At 34.6% G+C, this 17,052-nt stretch overlaps 3 protein-coding genes across 4 annotated transcripts in view; 2 read left to right on the top strand and 1 right to left on the bottom strand.

The window, feature by feature from the left end:
- Positions 1–231: 231 nt before the first annotated feature.
- LOC120329646 (crystal protein-like) lies at positions 232–6,256 on the top strand. Its single transcript, XM_039396367.2, has 10 exons — positions 232–360; positions 823–1,034; positions 1,409–1,662; positions 1,745–1,880; positions 2,312–2,520; positions 2,832–2,976; positions 3,846–4,016; positions 4,782–4,913; positions 5,449–5,631; positions 5,744–6,256. The coding sequence occupies exons 1-10, from the start codon at positions 273–275 to the stop codon at positions 5,936–5,938; spliced, it is 1,725 nt and encodes a 574-aa protein (XP_039252301.2). The 5' UTR covers positions 232–272; the 3' UTR covers positions 5,939–6,256.
- Positions 6,257–7,541: 1,285 nt separating this feature from the next.
- LOC120330300 (small ribosomal subunit protein RACK1-like) lies at positions 7,542–10,033 on the top strand. The gene has a single exon (XM_039397188.2). The coding sequence runs from the start codon at positions 7,974–7,976 to the stop codon at positions 9,159–9,161; it is 1,188 nt and encodes a 395-aa protein (XP_039253122.1). The 5' UTR covers positions 7,542–7,973; the 3' UTR covers positions 9,162–10,033.
- The window catches only part of LOC120330298 (uncharacterized), a 31,563-nt gene continuing 24,539 nt past the window's right edge, over positions 10,029–17,052 (bottom strand). For both annotated transcript variants that reach the window (XM_039397184.2, XM_039397187.2), the window contains 6 exons: positions 16,845–16,918; positions 16,517–16,649; positions 15,936–16,153; positions 15,079–15,366; positions 14,515–14,661; positions 10,029–14,054 (listed from right to left, as the gene is read on the bottom strand). In XM_039397184.2, coding sequence (XP_039253118.2) covers positions 12,784–14,054; positions 14,515–14,661; positions 15,079–15,366; positions 15,936–16,153; positions 16,517–16,649; positions 16,845–16,918 — 2,131 coding nt within the window. In that variant the 3' untranslated portion in view covers positions 10,029–12,783. The remainder of the gene's footprint in view (positions 14,055–14,514; positions 14,662–15,078; positions 15,367–15,935; positions 16,154–16,516; positions 16,650–16,844; positions 16,919–17,052) is intronic.

Below are 17,052 nucleotides of genomic sequence, written 5' to 3'. Positions count from 1 at the left end.
GACAAAGTATGCAGAGTAAACAAACAACGGGGCGGAGAGTAAATTGTTATTTGAATCCATGTTGTCCGTTGGAATTGTAGATTTGAAAATGTCTTATCAAACACAGATTTAGATATAAGCAGACACCTGGGATTTAAAATTAACGAGTCATGTTTGGTTTTTACTATCTTCTGTCTAAATTATATATTGAAAAATAATGTTGTAATCAATCTATTTTATTTATATACATACTTGTTTTTTTTCAGTGATACAATAGATTATATAATATTAACATGAAAGTTTATTTATTCAAATTTAGTTTTATCCAATTTATTTTGCTGGTATCTTCAGAACAATACCATGATTTGGTTTCAACAACAGGTAGGGAGAAAGAATCTGTTGTGTGTTTTCTGTTCAAAGTGGTTTAGATGAAGTAGTCTGAGTCTCATTTAGGAAGACTCATGAATTAAAGGAATTAAATTCATTTCACAAGTCTACATCAAATACAAATGTGTTAATTTGCCATTTGTGAATTAAATCAAGCGCAGAACAAGTATTAGATCAGAGGTCAAACAACTAACTATTCGCTCGCTACAAAAGAATACAAGGTTGAGAAATCCATCCCAACTATTGACTGGTATTTTTGTCATGTCGCCATGCAACATCGGAGTCTTTTACTATGCATGTGACACGAGTCTGATTCGAATCAGACGATGGTTCGACTGGTCTTAGCGTTTCAGAACCTGTTACGATATATATTTTATTTGAGGCAATGGTTATACATTTCGAAAGCGTTTGCGATATATAATATATTAAATTAACATTCCATTATTTATTTTACAGCCTCGCAGGGAATTTTGGTTGGTGAAGTTACTCCAGAAGCAGGGATTTTCTGGGGAATTCCGTTCAGTCAACCACCCGTGGGAGAATATCGCTGGAGAAAACCTCGTCCTCCGTTAAATTTTAGCGGTGATTATTGGAATGCAACATATGCTAGACCAGGTTGTCCACAAACATGCGTTTTTAAAAAGAATAAATATAGATGTGTTCTTAAGGTATGAGGAAGATTTTCCTGTAGTAATTGTAGTCAATCTTTTGGTAGAATTTAATTATAAGTATGGTACAAAAATCCCGGTCCACGTATCATCGCTAAGTATTAGACACTTTGAATTTGAAGAAATCAGTTGTATGCCTCATAATTAGTTGGACGTCGATCTAAAATCCATGCGTTGAATTAAGGTTGTGCTTAGCGTAGTCGATTTGTCTTCAATTTGATGTCTTTCCATACTTTTCCCATGCGAATATTTATATGTAGTAAATTAAATGATTTACATAATTTTCAGTGACATTGTAACGACGGACAACTCCTTCCTTATACTTCTCTTTTCAATTATCGTTTTCTTTCAAACGTACTTCTCGTATTTCATAGACTTCCGAGAATTGCCTGCACTTGAACGTTTTCGTTCCAAGAAAAATACTCACAAAATCTACAACTAAAGGTGTAGTTGGACATCATCATTACGTCATAAAGGAAGATGTCAAAAATAACAAAAGCAAAGCACTTGCTGTAATGGTATTTGTGCATGGAGGAAATTACGTTCACGATTCCGCATCGCAAGTAATCTATGACTCCAGATACCTTGCCCATCGTGGGGATGTAATTGTTGTATCATTTGACTACAGGTAATGGACAATTTTTCTATCATAAAATTGAGATTTACACTTGATCAAAATATAATATTTAAAACATTGTTTTGATTTTAAGATTGGGACCACTTGGCTTTCTTGTACAAGGCGAAGGTAACGATGCTGCGCTTGGTAACTACGGACTATGGGACGCTATTAAAGCATTCGAATGGGTTAAAAAGAACATTCAATATTTTGGTGGGAACCCAGACATGGTGAGTTTTGTTTCTTAAAAATAAACGGGAGATATAGCTTAGATTATACAGACACGAAAGTTATGCTGATCAAAGAGTTTGCTGAAAAGATCGATAGAGAAGCGTGACGGGAGTGATCAAGCGTGACGAAATATAAAAAAGTGTTTTCCCCTTTCGAAATAAATTAACAACATTTTGTAGGATCCAAAGAAGAAATTTGGAAAGCAATGAAATAAGTAAAAGCCATTCTATGGGTTTTATTCGTCTTTTAACAATAGAAATTTGAAACTGATTCGCCCATTAGTTACAGAGAAAAGCGATTTTTCAACAACAACAAGAAAACCCCCAATAACAAGAGCAACAACAATTTAGCAAACGATCATAGGTCCACTCCGTGTCTGATAATGTATTATTCATAACATAACTCCCTTTATATGTTATGGTATCTCAAGATTACAGCGTTTGGACAAAGTTCAGGAGCCGAGAGTTTGAGTATTTTGTTAACAACGTCACATGGAAATGATTTGTTCCATCGCGCTATACTTGAAAGCGATCCTCTAAGTTTGCCATTCAAGAATATGACGAACGCTAAAGACTTTGGAAATAGATTTGCACGAAAGATCGGATGCACCGCTGGAGATTTAAAATGCCTTCGAGGGGTGTAAGTTGCACAATATAGTATATTTTTAAATCTGTGTGACATGTGAAAGGGTGTAGCAGAGTAAAAATATTATGAATTTTTGTTTGCTCATTCACACAAAATCTCAATTTCTCTTCCTTCATTTATATTTCAAAACAATTCTGACATTCCGAATAACCTGTCTCCGACTTTTAACATCAGAGTATGTATTTTGGAAATTTTGTTGGTGCTCAACTATACCCATGTAACAGATGTCGAACTTATACCTTCTGGTCTGTTATGTAGCACAATTCTAATGTTCTAAACTTTGTTCTTTATTATCTATTCATCAGAGATGTTGAGAAAATCGTGAGTTCATCTTCTGAGTCAGCATTCTCAATATTCAGTAAACAAAGTATATTGCAGCAAGGACAACAGTGGGGTCCTGTCATTGACAAGGACTTACTTTATGAATACCCTATCAATGCTTTTGAAAAGGTGAGCCTCGACTCTATTTTTTTCCTTGTAACTGATTTTTTTTTATTATTGGCTGATAAGCAATCTTGACTGAGTATATACATACCGTATATAAGATACCCTGCACTGGTAGCGAAACCGTACTGGTACCTGTACAAGCGTAGCCGGCAACATAGGCAAAGGGCATCTTTGACGTTTACTGGTAATGTTGAAAGACAGCGTCAAACACAGTAGACTCGAAACTTAAATTAGATATTTGAACCTCGGGTGTCGCTGCTCGATAGCCAGCTTTGGTTCCCCGCGACTTCCCTCCCCCAGTAAAAATGTTTGTTTTGTTGATTTACTGGTTGAATAAAAATAAACTCGACTTGACGCTGTTGCCCCGATTATTACGGACCCAAAAGTTATGCTAAATGTCTATCTGGTATTATAAATATTTGAATAACATGCTATATAATACAATGACATACCTTATTAAGCCGAAATAGAGAATATTTTCGTTTAATTGTGGTACTTCGAAGCTGTTTGAATTAATTTTGTATTTACTCTGAAATATTCTGCGTCTTTTTATTGTTATTCCGTATGAGTATTTTCCACTTGTCACTAATTAGTATTACAACTAATTAAAATTACGAACTCTAGCTGTTTTACATTGTGGTGCAGTATAGTTGCTTGCTGATATAGGTCTGGTCAAGAGGCAACGGCGAGCGGCAAATTATAGAGTTTTAAGGTTTGGAATCTTGGATAAAACAAAAGTTTTTTTAATCATAGTCTTGAAACTAAATCTTTAACCTGGGACGCCAAAGCGTTAACATCCTGACCTTCGAACCCAAAACACTGTCTAAACTGCCAAATTTTGGATCTTTTTTACCAATTCTTGCTCCTTTCAGGGACGTTTTCGCAAAATACCGATGATAATCGGCGGGAACTCTGCAGATGGATATCAATACGCTGAATTGTTATTTTCAGGATTTAAAATTTCACAATTCATGTATCAACTATCGATGGATGTCATATTTAAATCTAATGCTAATTCAATGTTGAAGCAGTATCCGCCTAACGTGAGTAGTTTTTTTTTTTGTATTATTAAACATGAATGTGATTTTTGTATGAATAATGTTGGAATAGTGGCTACAACTAATCATTCAAATATTTTCCGAACTGTTGTTATAGTATGCACTGAAATTCGGTCAGAGGAAATGGCTCAATATCCTATTCAATGATGAAACTACGCATATTTATTTGTTACTAACTGTGTGTCATTAGAACTAAATAATGTGGATACCGTGTTATCCCTTGTACTTTAAACTAGAGTCAAAATTTCGAGACTAAATCTGAATTTCTGGCAATGGGGATCGACCACGATTTTTACTGAACAATTCAGAAATTTGCGGGGTTATCGAAATTTAAGACAGTACACACAAAAGCTAAAAATATGAAAAGTAATCACAGTTATTCCTCAAACCATTGACCCTATCGCTGGGCTAAGCAACTTCCTTTCTGAATCGAATATTTCTTACCAATATGACCTAACAGGGAATTGGTTTTGACTTGACACTAACGAAGGGTTTTGGCCGCCAATAATTTGTGATTTCATTTTCTCTGATAAAGTAATTGGGATATGTATATAATGTAAAATGCAAACATATTACAAGTCGCGTATAAAAGTGACACATAGGATAATTTAAAACTTTTCTTTGGGCACCCTTGAGCCCTTACTGTTTACTCTGATTTTGATGATATATTTGTGTCCATGTGACGAATTACTTTGCTTTCTTTTACTTACGATGTCTGAAATATTAAACAAAATTTACTCTCCATTACAGTGTTGTGATAACACGAAACAACTTACTGAAATTATAACAGACTACGTCTTTCTTTGCCCGGAGAGATCAGCTATGTTCAGAACGGAAAAAGATTCTTGGTTTTATATTTATGGCGGAACACTTCCATTCAAGGTAAATAGCAAGGTTGGGTAATGAGATGAATCAAAAACTACAAAATAAACGTTAATTTCAGAATTGTTCAAAAAAGAGATATACCGTAAATGCTCGTGAGTATGTTTAAAAAAATAAGCGCCCGGGCTATTAAACGAGCAAATACGGTATATGTCGAAAATGTACCGTGGCCATGGGAGAAAATTACTGCACTCCTTGCGCCGTTGGGTGGTTGACTTAATCTCTGGCCGGTTACTCCAACACCAAGTCCATGCATCTGAAACAAATTACTGATTACTAATTTTCATATCCGTCATAGATTGGTAATCGGACTAGAGTCCGTGGTTCTACATATGACTAAGTCGTCTCGTAGGCTTTCTTTTCCCCTGGATAAATAGGAAGATGATTACCCTATTTCCTTTTAATTATTCCTTCGGGCATACTTAGACGGTTTATATTTTGAGGAAAGTATTATCCCACTTTTTGAAATCACTATTTTTGTTCTGTCACCTGATGGAGCATATATATACAGTATATACACCGTGTCTACTTTCAGTCATTGTGGGCGTTCAAGGGGTGTGTAAATTTGGCTTGTCACGGAGCAGACATTGGTTCAGTATTTAATCCAGCACCTTTGACAAACTATCACCAATCGAAAAAAGAATACTATTTAGCAAGAAGAGTAGAGTACTACTGGACGAATTTTGCAAAATATGGAAATCCTAATGGAGCGCCAAAGGTAGGTTCATATGATTTGCATTTAATGGCTTTCACATCACTACTTGTAAAGCTTTGTCCCAGAATCAATTTTTTGCTAAGTTTGCATCGTTGTTTTATTTTAATTTCAACAGAAACACGGGCAGCAACAGGATGTTACAAATGATGTGGAAAAGCTCAGCATAGTTCAATGGGACAGATTTCACGATACAAATATTCGAGACTATAATACAATAGAGTTCTCTAACAATGGTGATAAAATGAGAAAAAATGTGCTGAAGAAAAAATGTGATTTCTGGGATAATCTTAATTTATATGGAAAATTATAGAATTATATATTTACAGTTTTATTTTAAGCATAATAGTTTATATATCCAGTAATAAAGAAATAAAGAACACAGTGAACAAAACCGTCCGAATCACCTTTCTCTTTTTCACATCACACTTGGAATACTGTAGCCCATGATTTTGATATTTTGAATATTAATTTCTGAAATTATAGTATACACTACTTATTTGTTTACTTGTTTGATAACTACTGAGTCAAATGCACGATTTTTGTTGTTTACCAAATTTCACCCACAACCACGCATCGCATAAAATAACTTTACACCTCAATTATTAAAATTGAAACTTTTTGTATTATAGCATATATAACCATATGCGCTATGTCCGGTTCTTATTGTTGTTTCTTTTGTCTATACAGAACATTATTATAAAGAAGTATAAGTGCAAGCAAACTATATGTTGATATATAGATTGCTATCTATTACCTGCTTTCTCATTATGATTTGCTTATAATTTATTTATTAGAAACTTTGCCCTAGTTTACAATATCTCACATGAATATGCCACTTTGATTTGATATGAAGTTACTATTACTATGTTACTATTAAAGTACTCAAAATTTATCTGTTCACTTTATATTGCCATAATTAATTCCAAAAAAATTTCAGTAATTATGAATTTGGTTGCGCAGACTAACTTCCTATCCCTCCTCTACGCCTTCATGCTGGTGGAACCGTATGCGTATAATGCACGGATGCTGTAGCAGGAATAGATACGACCAGTGGTGGGATTCAATGTTTTTGTCAGCCGGTTCCATCACAAAATTTATATTTTTCACCCGGTTATGTTACAAAAAGTCATTCAGAGTAACCAGTAATCCTAACCGGTTCGCTGATCTCATAAAATTCCATGAGACCGTTCTGTAGAACCGTTGCGAACCGGCTGAATCCCACCACTGGATACGACTATACTAAGCCAATTCAAGATTTTTGCTATTTGTTGTAAACTGCTTGTCTGAGAAAGTCAGAAGAAACGTTACAGAAATACAGTCATGTTAGTGTGCAGGAGGACTCCTGGATTGATCAAAAAAAAATTAGTATACGCAAAAAAGTCAATGGGTATGTCCACTAGCTGATATAGCTATTATAGGTGGCAGAAGTTAATCCTCTAACAGATCGACGCATAGAAAAATAGTCGCCATTCGATATAAATAAAGATTTGATTAGGATTTGTAATGACAAAAATATGAGGATGTTTGTTCATTTGCACATTATAGTCGTCGAAAAGAAATAGATTTTATTTCGATTCATTCTCAAAAAATAAAACAACACACAAAAAAGAGAATAGCGAAGAATCTGGGAAGTGAACAAAACCTAAAAATAAGTTTATAACGTATCAAACGTGTTCACTCACCAAAGAAAGAAGAAAACAAATCACAACAAACATAAACAAATAAACATGAATATAAACGGTTGGTCAATATTCAGGCGTCTAACTTTATAATCAAATTACGTGTAATTATTTATAAATAAAATCGTGAACTGAATAGCAACATGTAAACAAACAACCGAACAAATTTAATGTAGATGAAAATGTGAACCTATGCCGGCATTTCGTGCTTAAAAAACTATCGAGTGATTGTCATAAAATCGACTATACTAAGCAAATTCTAAGAGCCCTACTGTAAATAACATTTTTATAAAAACTTGTGGGAACGGGAGGTAACAATAAAACCGCTCAGTTGGCACAAACCCTATCTATGTCACAGCAGTCCTAATCGAAGTTACACTGTATGATTTCTGTTTTTCAGGTGTGAGTGAACACGTACCGCTTCTTTTGACAACATCTTTTAAGTTTGAGTTTTGCACGCTTGTGTGTTAGATTTTGCTAGATTCCGTGAATCTGTAATCAGTTTTTATTTGTTATATTTTAATCAATTATTTTATTGCCCGTTCTGTAGTCGAAATAAACATATAGTAATATCTGGGGTTTCAGGGTTCAACGATGGTTGCTATGGAATTGTTGTCAAACCTACGCACTGATGCAGAACGGCCACAACTGGACCAAATTTGAGAAATGGATGTTGAAGTTTCAACTGGCGCAGTAGATCGATATTTAGGCGAAGAATTGAATAGTGTGGCTGGCGAGTCCCAAAAAAGCAATTGGGAAAATGAAAATCTTTCACAAATTCCCTTTAAAGTTTTCAGAGGGCATCGAGATGCTGTAAATTCTTGTGTGTTTTGCATTAATGGAACACACGTTTTAAGTGGGTCGGATGATGGCACCGCTAAGTTATGGAGCGCAAGGGGAACTAAACTCATCACAAATTATGCTGCACATACTGGCCCTGTATCTGCTGTAAAGGTTACAAAAGATTCAAAGCAATTTTTAACTTGCTCTTGGGATAAATCTGTGCGTTTATGGGATTTGGAAACTGGTAAAATATTATGGACGGGTAAGCATAATGGCATGGTCATGGCTGGTGATATATCTTTAGATGGAAAACTGGTTGTTTCTTGTTCTGATTTTGATAATGCTGTAAAAGTTTGGAATGCTGAAGATGGACAGGAACTAACAGAATTGAAAAATCATCATTCAAGTACACCAACATGCTGCTCATTTTCACCAAACGGACAACGAATTGTTTCAACAAGTTTTGACAAAGTTACAAAAATTTGGGACCGAGTTTCCGAGACGGTCACTGCCACACTGACCGATCATTTAAATATTGTGTCCAGTTGTTGTTTTAGTGAAAAGGAACGTTATCTTTGCACAGGTTCTTGGGACAAAACATTGAGACTATATGATATATCAACAGGAATGTATAGGACAAAGGGGTCAAAGGTTCTAGACAAAGGTCATGAGGGATGCGTGAGTTGCTGCAGATTTTCAACTGATGGTCAAACTTTGATATCAGGGGGGTATGATAAAGCTGTAATATTATGGGACGTATCAAACTATGTTAAAAAGTTGGTATTAAAAGGGCATGAAGATTGGATAACCGATGTTGATACGAGTATTGATAAAAAATGGATTTTATCGGCTTCGAAAGACAAAACAGTGAGAATGTGGAATATTGAAAATGCAGATCATATTCCAGCTGTCGTAGAAAGTCGACATGCGATGGGTCTAAAAATTATGCAATGTGAGAAATGTGGAAAATCATTTTCTATCGCACAACTAGAAGATGTCGTTGATACAAGTATTTGTGTTTTTTGTAGATTAGCTGATCCAGAAAGAAATACTTTACCTTCTATTTTATAATAATATTCTTGAAATATATTTTTGTACCCGTTGAGTAACCCAAAATGAAAAACCTTATTTTTTTTTTATAGAATCAACATTGATATATATGGGGCAGCTGCAGGGGCATAGCAAGGGGGGCTTGTAAAACAAAATCTATTTTTCCGTATCATACATGGCCCTTTTTCGTAGGTCGAAACGCATTTTAAATTCTCAAGAATTTAATATTGCTGGCTATGCCCCTTGAGCGGCTGTGTTTGAAAAAACTTCAATTTTTAACAATGGCCGTCTGATGTATTATGCCAAAGTGATTGAGCGAAAAGGTATTACAGTGGTTTTAACCACTGAAATATAAATTAATTTTCCTTTACCCCAGACAAGTTTTACAGTAAATCCTTTTCTCTTCCTCCCCTTAAGCTAGGAATAAGACTATCATCAAACTGAGTAACTCCAGTAGACTGAGCGACACCTATTTTCTCCCTAGTTTGCTATCACACCAAAACCTATATACTGTGACTTTAATATTTAATAAAAGAGGTATGCACTCTATTGGACTCAATTGAAAATCATGGAAATGCCGAACACAGAAGGAAAATACTGTTAATTCTACTGCATCTTGTTGCATGGTCAGAATGGAGTTCTGGAGGTTTTCTCTTTTCCTATAGCAAAGCTGATCCACAGAATTAGCAAAATATTATCTTTTCATGTCATACTGCTGACGTACATGGATTAATCTGTTTGCTGGTATAACTCCCGCCATCAAAATTATCTCTGCTGCCCCTCTGACCCCCATATAACTTGAGCAACTTCATATCATAAACCACATATCATTCCCTCCAATATCTGTGATTCTCAATTTTTCTATTTGTTCAAATAAAACACATTCAATAGTTTTATCACATTATATTCAAGTGTAAAATACTAAAGGTGCAAGAAAAATGTGGCAATAAAAATTTCAGTTGATCAGATTTATACACGATTATGTAAAACGAAACTTGAATATTCAGAATAATATAGCCCAAAATTAAATGGGCGATAAATAAAATCATAGCGCTACAGGCTAGTATTTGTTCAACTAAATATATTGTTATATGGCTCTTCAACAAATTTTACATTTGTTCGGTGGCATTTGATCCTTCGTCGAAACTACTCTTTGTTACAAAACATTACATGAAAGACCGACTATTCAACAATGAATAAATATGTATGCATAACTATGCATTAATCATGTTATTCAGACGTTACTTATAGCCTTACTAAGAATTTACGCCAAAGCTTGGTTGTATTCAAGCAAAACACATTTTTGAAAAATTTACAAAAAATCTAAAATTTTGTATTCATTTAACAATGTACCGCTTTATATATATTCTCCATATTAAAATATTACTACAATAAAAAGCTGGGTTACAAATATTTACCTCAGTCATAAATACAACACCAGAACAAGCACCAAAAAGTATGATAATAAAAAATCAGTAATATTTCATCATCAAACACTACAAAAATAAAAATATAGATAAAATCACTAAAAAGAATGTAATTTAGACAAGATTCGGGTTCAGAAACTTGAGAACATTTTCATGATAAAATTTAGTACCTCAAAATTTATATCACTTGTCATTTTCATCTGTAACAAGTCAACAATAATATGTACCATCGAAATACTCCAATTATAAATCGTATAAATTTCAACCAAATGTACCAGTTCAACATTGAGATATAGTGAGAATCTTAGTAAAAAAGCATACACATGTCAACGTAATTTAATGGAAATAAATACCTTTGTGCCAAACATTAACATGTATAAACAACAGATACTCAGCGAATGTATTACTCAGAAACTGGAATTATTTTTTAGAAATGTGCATTGAGGATGACCAATATCATATTCTAGAAGTGTGCTTTGGAATTGATTTTTGCCCAATGAATACATATATTATTGTACAGCAAAAAATAATTTTTATCAAATAGTGCTTCCTAAACTATGAAAACCACTATAGCAAAAACAGTAGTTTTAGACCCGGAATATCAAATACTATTCGAAATTGGGTCGTTCAATATAAGACTTTACGTAAATCAATGCGTTTAACTTGGTAATGCGGAATACTTGAGCATTGTGTTGATCGATTTTTATGCTGTTCCAAGTAAAATGATGTCTACTATATGTCCAAACATCTGACATCGTATGCTTGAAATGACAGATTTTTAAAATGAAATTAATGTAAATTATTCCTGAAATATAAGAATTTATTTATATCGAATATAACCTATTTCAAATATATTCAGTTCAGTTAATGTCTTCTGTTAGGCCGGTTAAAATTTCAGTTTTCGATAAAACTAAACTATTTTAATTTCAAATATAATTAAATGTATTAACATATCGCAATTGGTAAAAGTTTATAGTGTTATCAGATTTTTTATTTTTCCAATCATTTTATTAATTTCAGAAATATAACCATCCTTGTTGATAATAATAAAGAGGATGTAAATCATAATTTCATTATCCGAAAGAACACTCAGAATGGTTTTCGTTGTCAAAATATTACATTTCAACCAAATTTTTTGGACTTCCCTAGAAAACATTAGAATATCTAGTAGAGACAATGCTCTTTGATTTAGACAGAAACATAAAAATAATCACAATGCTAAGTAAAAACAACAGGTGCATAACAAATATTTCATGCAATCATCTACATATTACAATTGTTTTATACAATATATACCTTGAACAAATATACAACATGATTGTCAAACTGCCAGATTTGGCAACTTTCACAACAAGCATGCAAAAATAAAATTCAGAGATGATCTAAACCAGGCACATATCCAGAGAAATATAGCTATGAAAAATCACTGTCAATTCACAATTAATATTATATTGAATCATATACATTTGACTGTAATGAATGTATGAACTGATAATAACAGTTTTTAATCCTGGAAAGAAAAAATTATTCACAAAGCTTTTGATATATACAGTTAAGAGTCAATTTACAAGTCATTCTGCAGATATTAAAAATGTCAAATGATCAACAATTTTAATAGCAGATACTTCAAAATACAATAAAATTTAAAAATGGAATAAGAGCACAGATTATCCTGGATTTATGATTTGTTACCAAAGCAACGACTTGGTGACTTGAATCTACAATAGCAATCCATGTCATCAATATTTCCTCATGGTCATGGGTATAAGAAAAATCATTTTATTACACAGCAACCTGTGTATTCATTCCGCTTATTATATAGCCTATTGTCTATGGCTGTGGATAACATGCATTAGTGATATAACTGCTCAAACGCCAATATATTCACATGCTTTTATTTTACAGCTTTAGCCTATAAGATTTATTGGCCATACAAAGAAGCCATACTTTGCTCAGGTAAAACATTACAGAATAAAATTTGTGAAACTGGCTTATATTGTATTTCCAATTTAGCTCAATTGTTGACTGCCTCTTGACCCCATTCAAACTCTTGTTTCCAACGCCGTAAAATGACTTGTTGCATTCCATATTTCTCTGAAGTGCCTGCATACAAGAAAGGTTCAAGTACCGCCAATGACTTAGTCGTTGCATCCATATATTAAGCAAGAGGTAATGTCTGTTTCATGCTAATCACAACATTAATTTGTATTCAAATTCTAAACTGCAGTATCAAAGCCATGAGCTGGAGGCCCCGGTCTTGCTTTGGGATGTGTGTGGGTTGGGGCATGCGCATAATGCTGGTGTCCCGGGTAAGGAGCTCTAATTGAGGCTGCCATTGCGGCTTTATATTGTTCCATGTTGTACCCCGCTACATTCTGAGGTGGGTGATGATGCTGGTGCTGCGGTGTTGGTCCCATAGAGTGAAAATGCCCCATGGGGTATCCAGGGCAGGGTGGTCTTGTGACTTGCAACCTCTCGGATGCTGATCTTTTGGGTTGGTATGGTACAGACGGAGGTGCAATGTCCCTTCTAGCAATTGGTTTGCCTGTCCCGGGTGGCGCTGTCTTCGTCGGCGACCTAGGTGGTGAATGTGTATCAGCTGAGCCGACAGAATGAGAACTGCGACTGAGAGGAGTCGATCGAGTGCTGTTCGAGGATTTAGAATGATTGGTGGTTTGTGATCCGGCATTTTGTCTTGTATTGCGATCTTTCATCGACATAGGTTTCGGTTCTGGCTTGGTGTTTTTCATTCCATTTATCTGTGTAGCGTTATTGTTGTTATTATTCGAATTTGACGTTTTGAGTGGAACAATCACTTCCGTTGCAGAATGACTTAGATCAGATGGAGTCGAAGATGACGTTCTTGATAAACTTCTAGATGAGGTGCCATCGATTCCATCTGCATTTGTTCGCCGCTCATTCGAATGGCTGTTGTTATCGATCTCGTCTAAATTACTATCATCAGAGTATTCCGAATCAGACCTGTCCTCCACAAAAGGTATTTCCGATGTTTTTTTGTTGTTTTCGACAGCACTTTTTGCTTTATTTGCAGGTGGTTCATGTGCTGTTTCTTTGGACATAACCATTCTCGGTGGTTTTTGAACCATATTAGGCGATTCGTCTCTTGGAATAGCAGATGGTTGTTTAGGAACACCTGTTTTCAATACCGGTTCATTTTTCTCTGCAACATTCGGGACAGAAGTCGCTGATTTCAGAGATGCTTTCCCATCAATTCCATTGGGTACACTGCTTTTTGGCAACACCGTTTTCCCAGGTTCTGATCTAGCAGTAAGCGGTGCATCTTTATTTGGTGGTTCTGCTGATTTAGGGCGTGGTGTAATAGTGGGGCGTGGCCTTGGTTCTGGTGTTTCGATTGGTGGAGGGGGATCATGCACCGGTGACGATTCAGTTGCTGCTGTCACAGAATCATATGTAGGAGGGGGTGGCGGTGGTGCTTTATACTTTGATGATGGTTTTGGCTTGTTTTCTGATAAAAAATAAAATATTTCGATTAGAATTACAAACTTCGTTTAATTGAAACAATTCATATATTCAAACGACATACATGTTAAAGTACAGGCTTGTGTTAAATCCAGGCAAGCTTAGAAAAATAAAAAGCAAATCTCAATAATGAGACATTGAACATATGTACACATATATATCAATGGTATTTACAAATGAGCAAAAGGATATTTTATACAGGAATAGCAAAAATTGAATCATTTAATATTCCGAATAATGCTCAATATGGCATATGGTTTTCATATATTTTGAATTGGGTCATGTTTGCAGAAATTATTGAAAAATTTGTATTTATAGATTCATAAGTAACCTTGTGATCCAAGTTACACAACGCTTTAGCAATACAAGAAATATGAGCTTTCACAAAAGATATTTTCTACAGAGTTTTAACAAAATTTAAACATTTCAAAATGAAGTCGCACAACCTGGTGATGTTTGTTTCGTAGGTGATTTTTTTTCTTGCATTCCCTGCAACTTTTTTGCACCTATTTTTTCCATCTTTCCTATATTACCATTTGGACTTTTCTCAACTTGTGCTACAACAGTACGAGCATTTGCTGGAGGAGATTTTACTAAAATAAAACATTGTTAAGTTAAGTATTATTAGGGGCCAAACTGATTTTCAAGATTTTTTGGGTAGTAAAAGTATAAAAAAGTTAAACGCTTTCGTTTCAAAGTCTACTAAAAAAATTTCAAATCACATTGATGTCAGGTCATATCATCATACATACCTATATTAGAAAAAAATCTGGCCCATAATTACTAATAATGAAGAAATGAATGCACTGGTCCTATACCCACAGTTGGTTGCGCTTTTTTATTAAAAGTAAAAAAATTTTGATTACATAACATGGAGCCCAGAAAAAATTTGAATAATACAAAAGATAATAGCTTTTAACATGTTTCTTATATTCTTAAACACTGCAACGAAAAGCAAGAAAAACAATCCATAAGTCGACTTCACATAGAATCATCATTAACCTTCTCACCTGGTTTAGGATGAGTGTCAGGTTTGCTCTTTCCGTCAGCTCCACTTCTAGGTTCGTTTTCTAATTCCCATTCCTCACTTCCAGTCGTACTTGAATATTCTGATTCGCTGTCACTTTCACGAGAACGGTCTCGATCTCCTGACATTACATCGTCCAATCGTACAATATCTTTCTTAATGCCCTTTGACCCAGCAGAGATATTTTTGGACGAAGCTGTAGAAGTGGATGAACTGGAAACTCCACTTGGACTCGCTAATTTTTTTATATTACCGTCTGATGACTTTTTGACTGAAATAAAAAGTTTAAAAGTCAAATTTGGGATGGGTTGTATAAAGTTGGGACTAATGAAAAAATTGTTAATAGAATTGGAATTATTGGAAGATTTCTCAAACTGGGACGTCGGCCCTATATGGGGCCAGCATTCTCAGGGGGCAATGACCAAAGGCATTTAGTCTACTTTTGATTTGTTTAATTTTCGATTGTAATGCATTTATTCATTTACTTTTGTTTGCTGATTTTTAAGTGTTCAACAGGAAGAAAAGTAACTATGAAAACTCAATGAAAACAACTGTTTTTTTTTCTTTATATAAAAGGGGGGGGGGACACGAAGTGTTGAGAGCCATTGGTCAGTCAGCTAATAATATGATCTATAATTGTTTTAGGGTGGGTGGGATCTATCCTGTTTATATGCTTCGGACATTAAACCCGCTACAGCGGTGTCGCTTATCTCTCAAGAAAAACACTAAAAACAATATTCGAAGATCGTGATATTTGACTTGATTCTGACATCCCTGCTCAGTAACCTCATACATTCAATAGTTGGGTAAACACTTTTAAAAAAACAAACAACAACCTACCAGGAGATTTCACTTTATTTGGACTGGGATATTTGTTTGCATGCATTTGTTTTGATCCTTGTTCGAATGGGGCAGATGCCCCGTCACCCTGATCCATGCTCCTGGCATTCTCTGATTGTGCACCTGTCGTCACATTGCTTCTTGTTGTTGGTGCTGTTGCACCAAGAAGACTTGATGCTTGACCCGGTGGAGAAGCTCTTTGTCTGGGTCTAGGAATTCTAAAACAGAAAAATGATAAATAGTTATAGAGACTAAGATGATTTTTTATATTTACTCTGGGTAGGGAAAGTCAATAAGTCAACTAAAGCATGTAACGAAACATTGCCTCTCATTCTGACACGATATAAAAATAATTAACTGTTCCTTGTACAAGGGCGGGACTATTGAGAATTCGATCAGCTCTTATGTGACTACGATGAGTCCAGCAATCCTCTCACACATAACCATCCATCAGTTTCACATACCTCACTCAGGGTAACAAGTAATGCCCCATCAAAGAAAAACCGTATATTTCTGTTAAAAATATGTCAAGAAATATAAAAAATTGGACGCTCTGCTAAATAGGTAAACCTATATCATACCTGTCTTGGTCCATCAAGTTATCTGAGCTACCACTCGGGCGTACTGTATTATTTGGATGTGCAGATCTACGCTTCTGTGACATCCCAAGTCCGCTTCTACCACTTTGGACCGAAGCAATGCGAGATAGTTTACCTAAAACAAAAAATATATCTATACTCAACCATGTAAATAATTAATCGAGATTAAAAAATAAATTAAAAATCACTATTTCAGGTAAATAGCATAATAACATATTTTCAATATGATAGGTATAATATCAGTTAGATGTTAATAAATTAAATACAGTATTGCTTTCTAAGTTAATGGGTTTTGAGCTAATACACTCACTGCTAGGAGGATCTTGTCCTTTTAGAAATCTATCAATTTTTGCAACACATGCATCTTGGTATTCATGAATCCATCTGTAGATCGAGAAAAGCAAATAAAAAACAATTAAATAAAACAATAAAAAGGTAGCAATCATAAAATAAAAAAGTGGAAATATCTGGCCTGAATTGGATCTGATCCAGATACTCATTAATACACTTAAACCAGG

Source organism: Styela clava, chromosome 12 (assembly GCF_964204865.1).
Source record: "Styela clava chromosome 12, kaStyClav1.hap1.2, whole genome shotgun sequence".
NCBI lineage: Eukaryota > Metazoa > Chordata > Ascidiacea > Stolidobranchia > Styelidae > Styela > Styela clava.
Note: the sequence above shows the minus strand (reverse complement) of the source record. Positions and strands in the feature narration are given on the sequence as shown.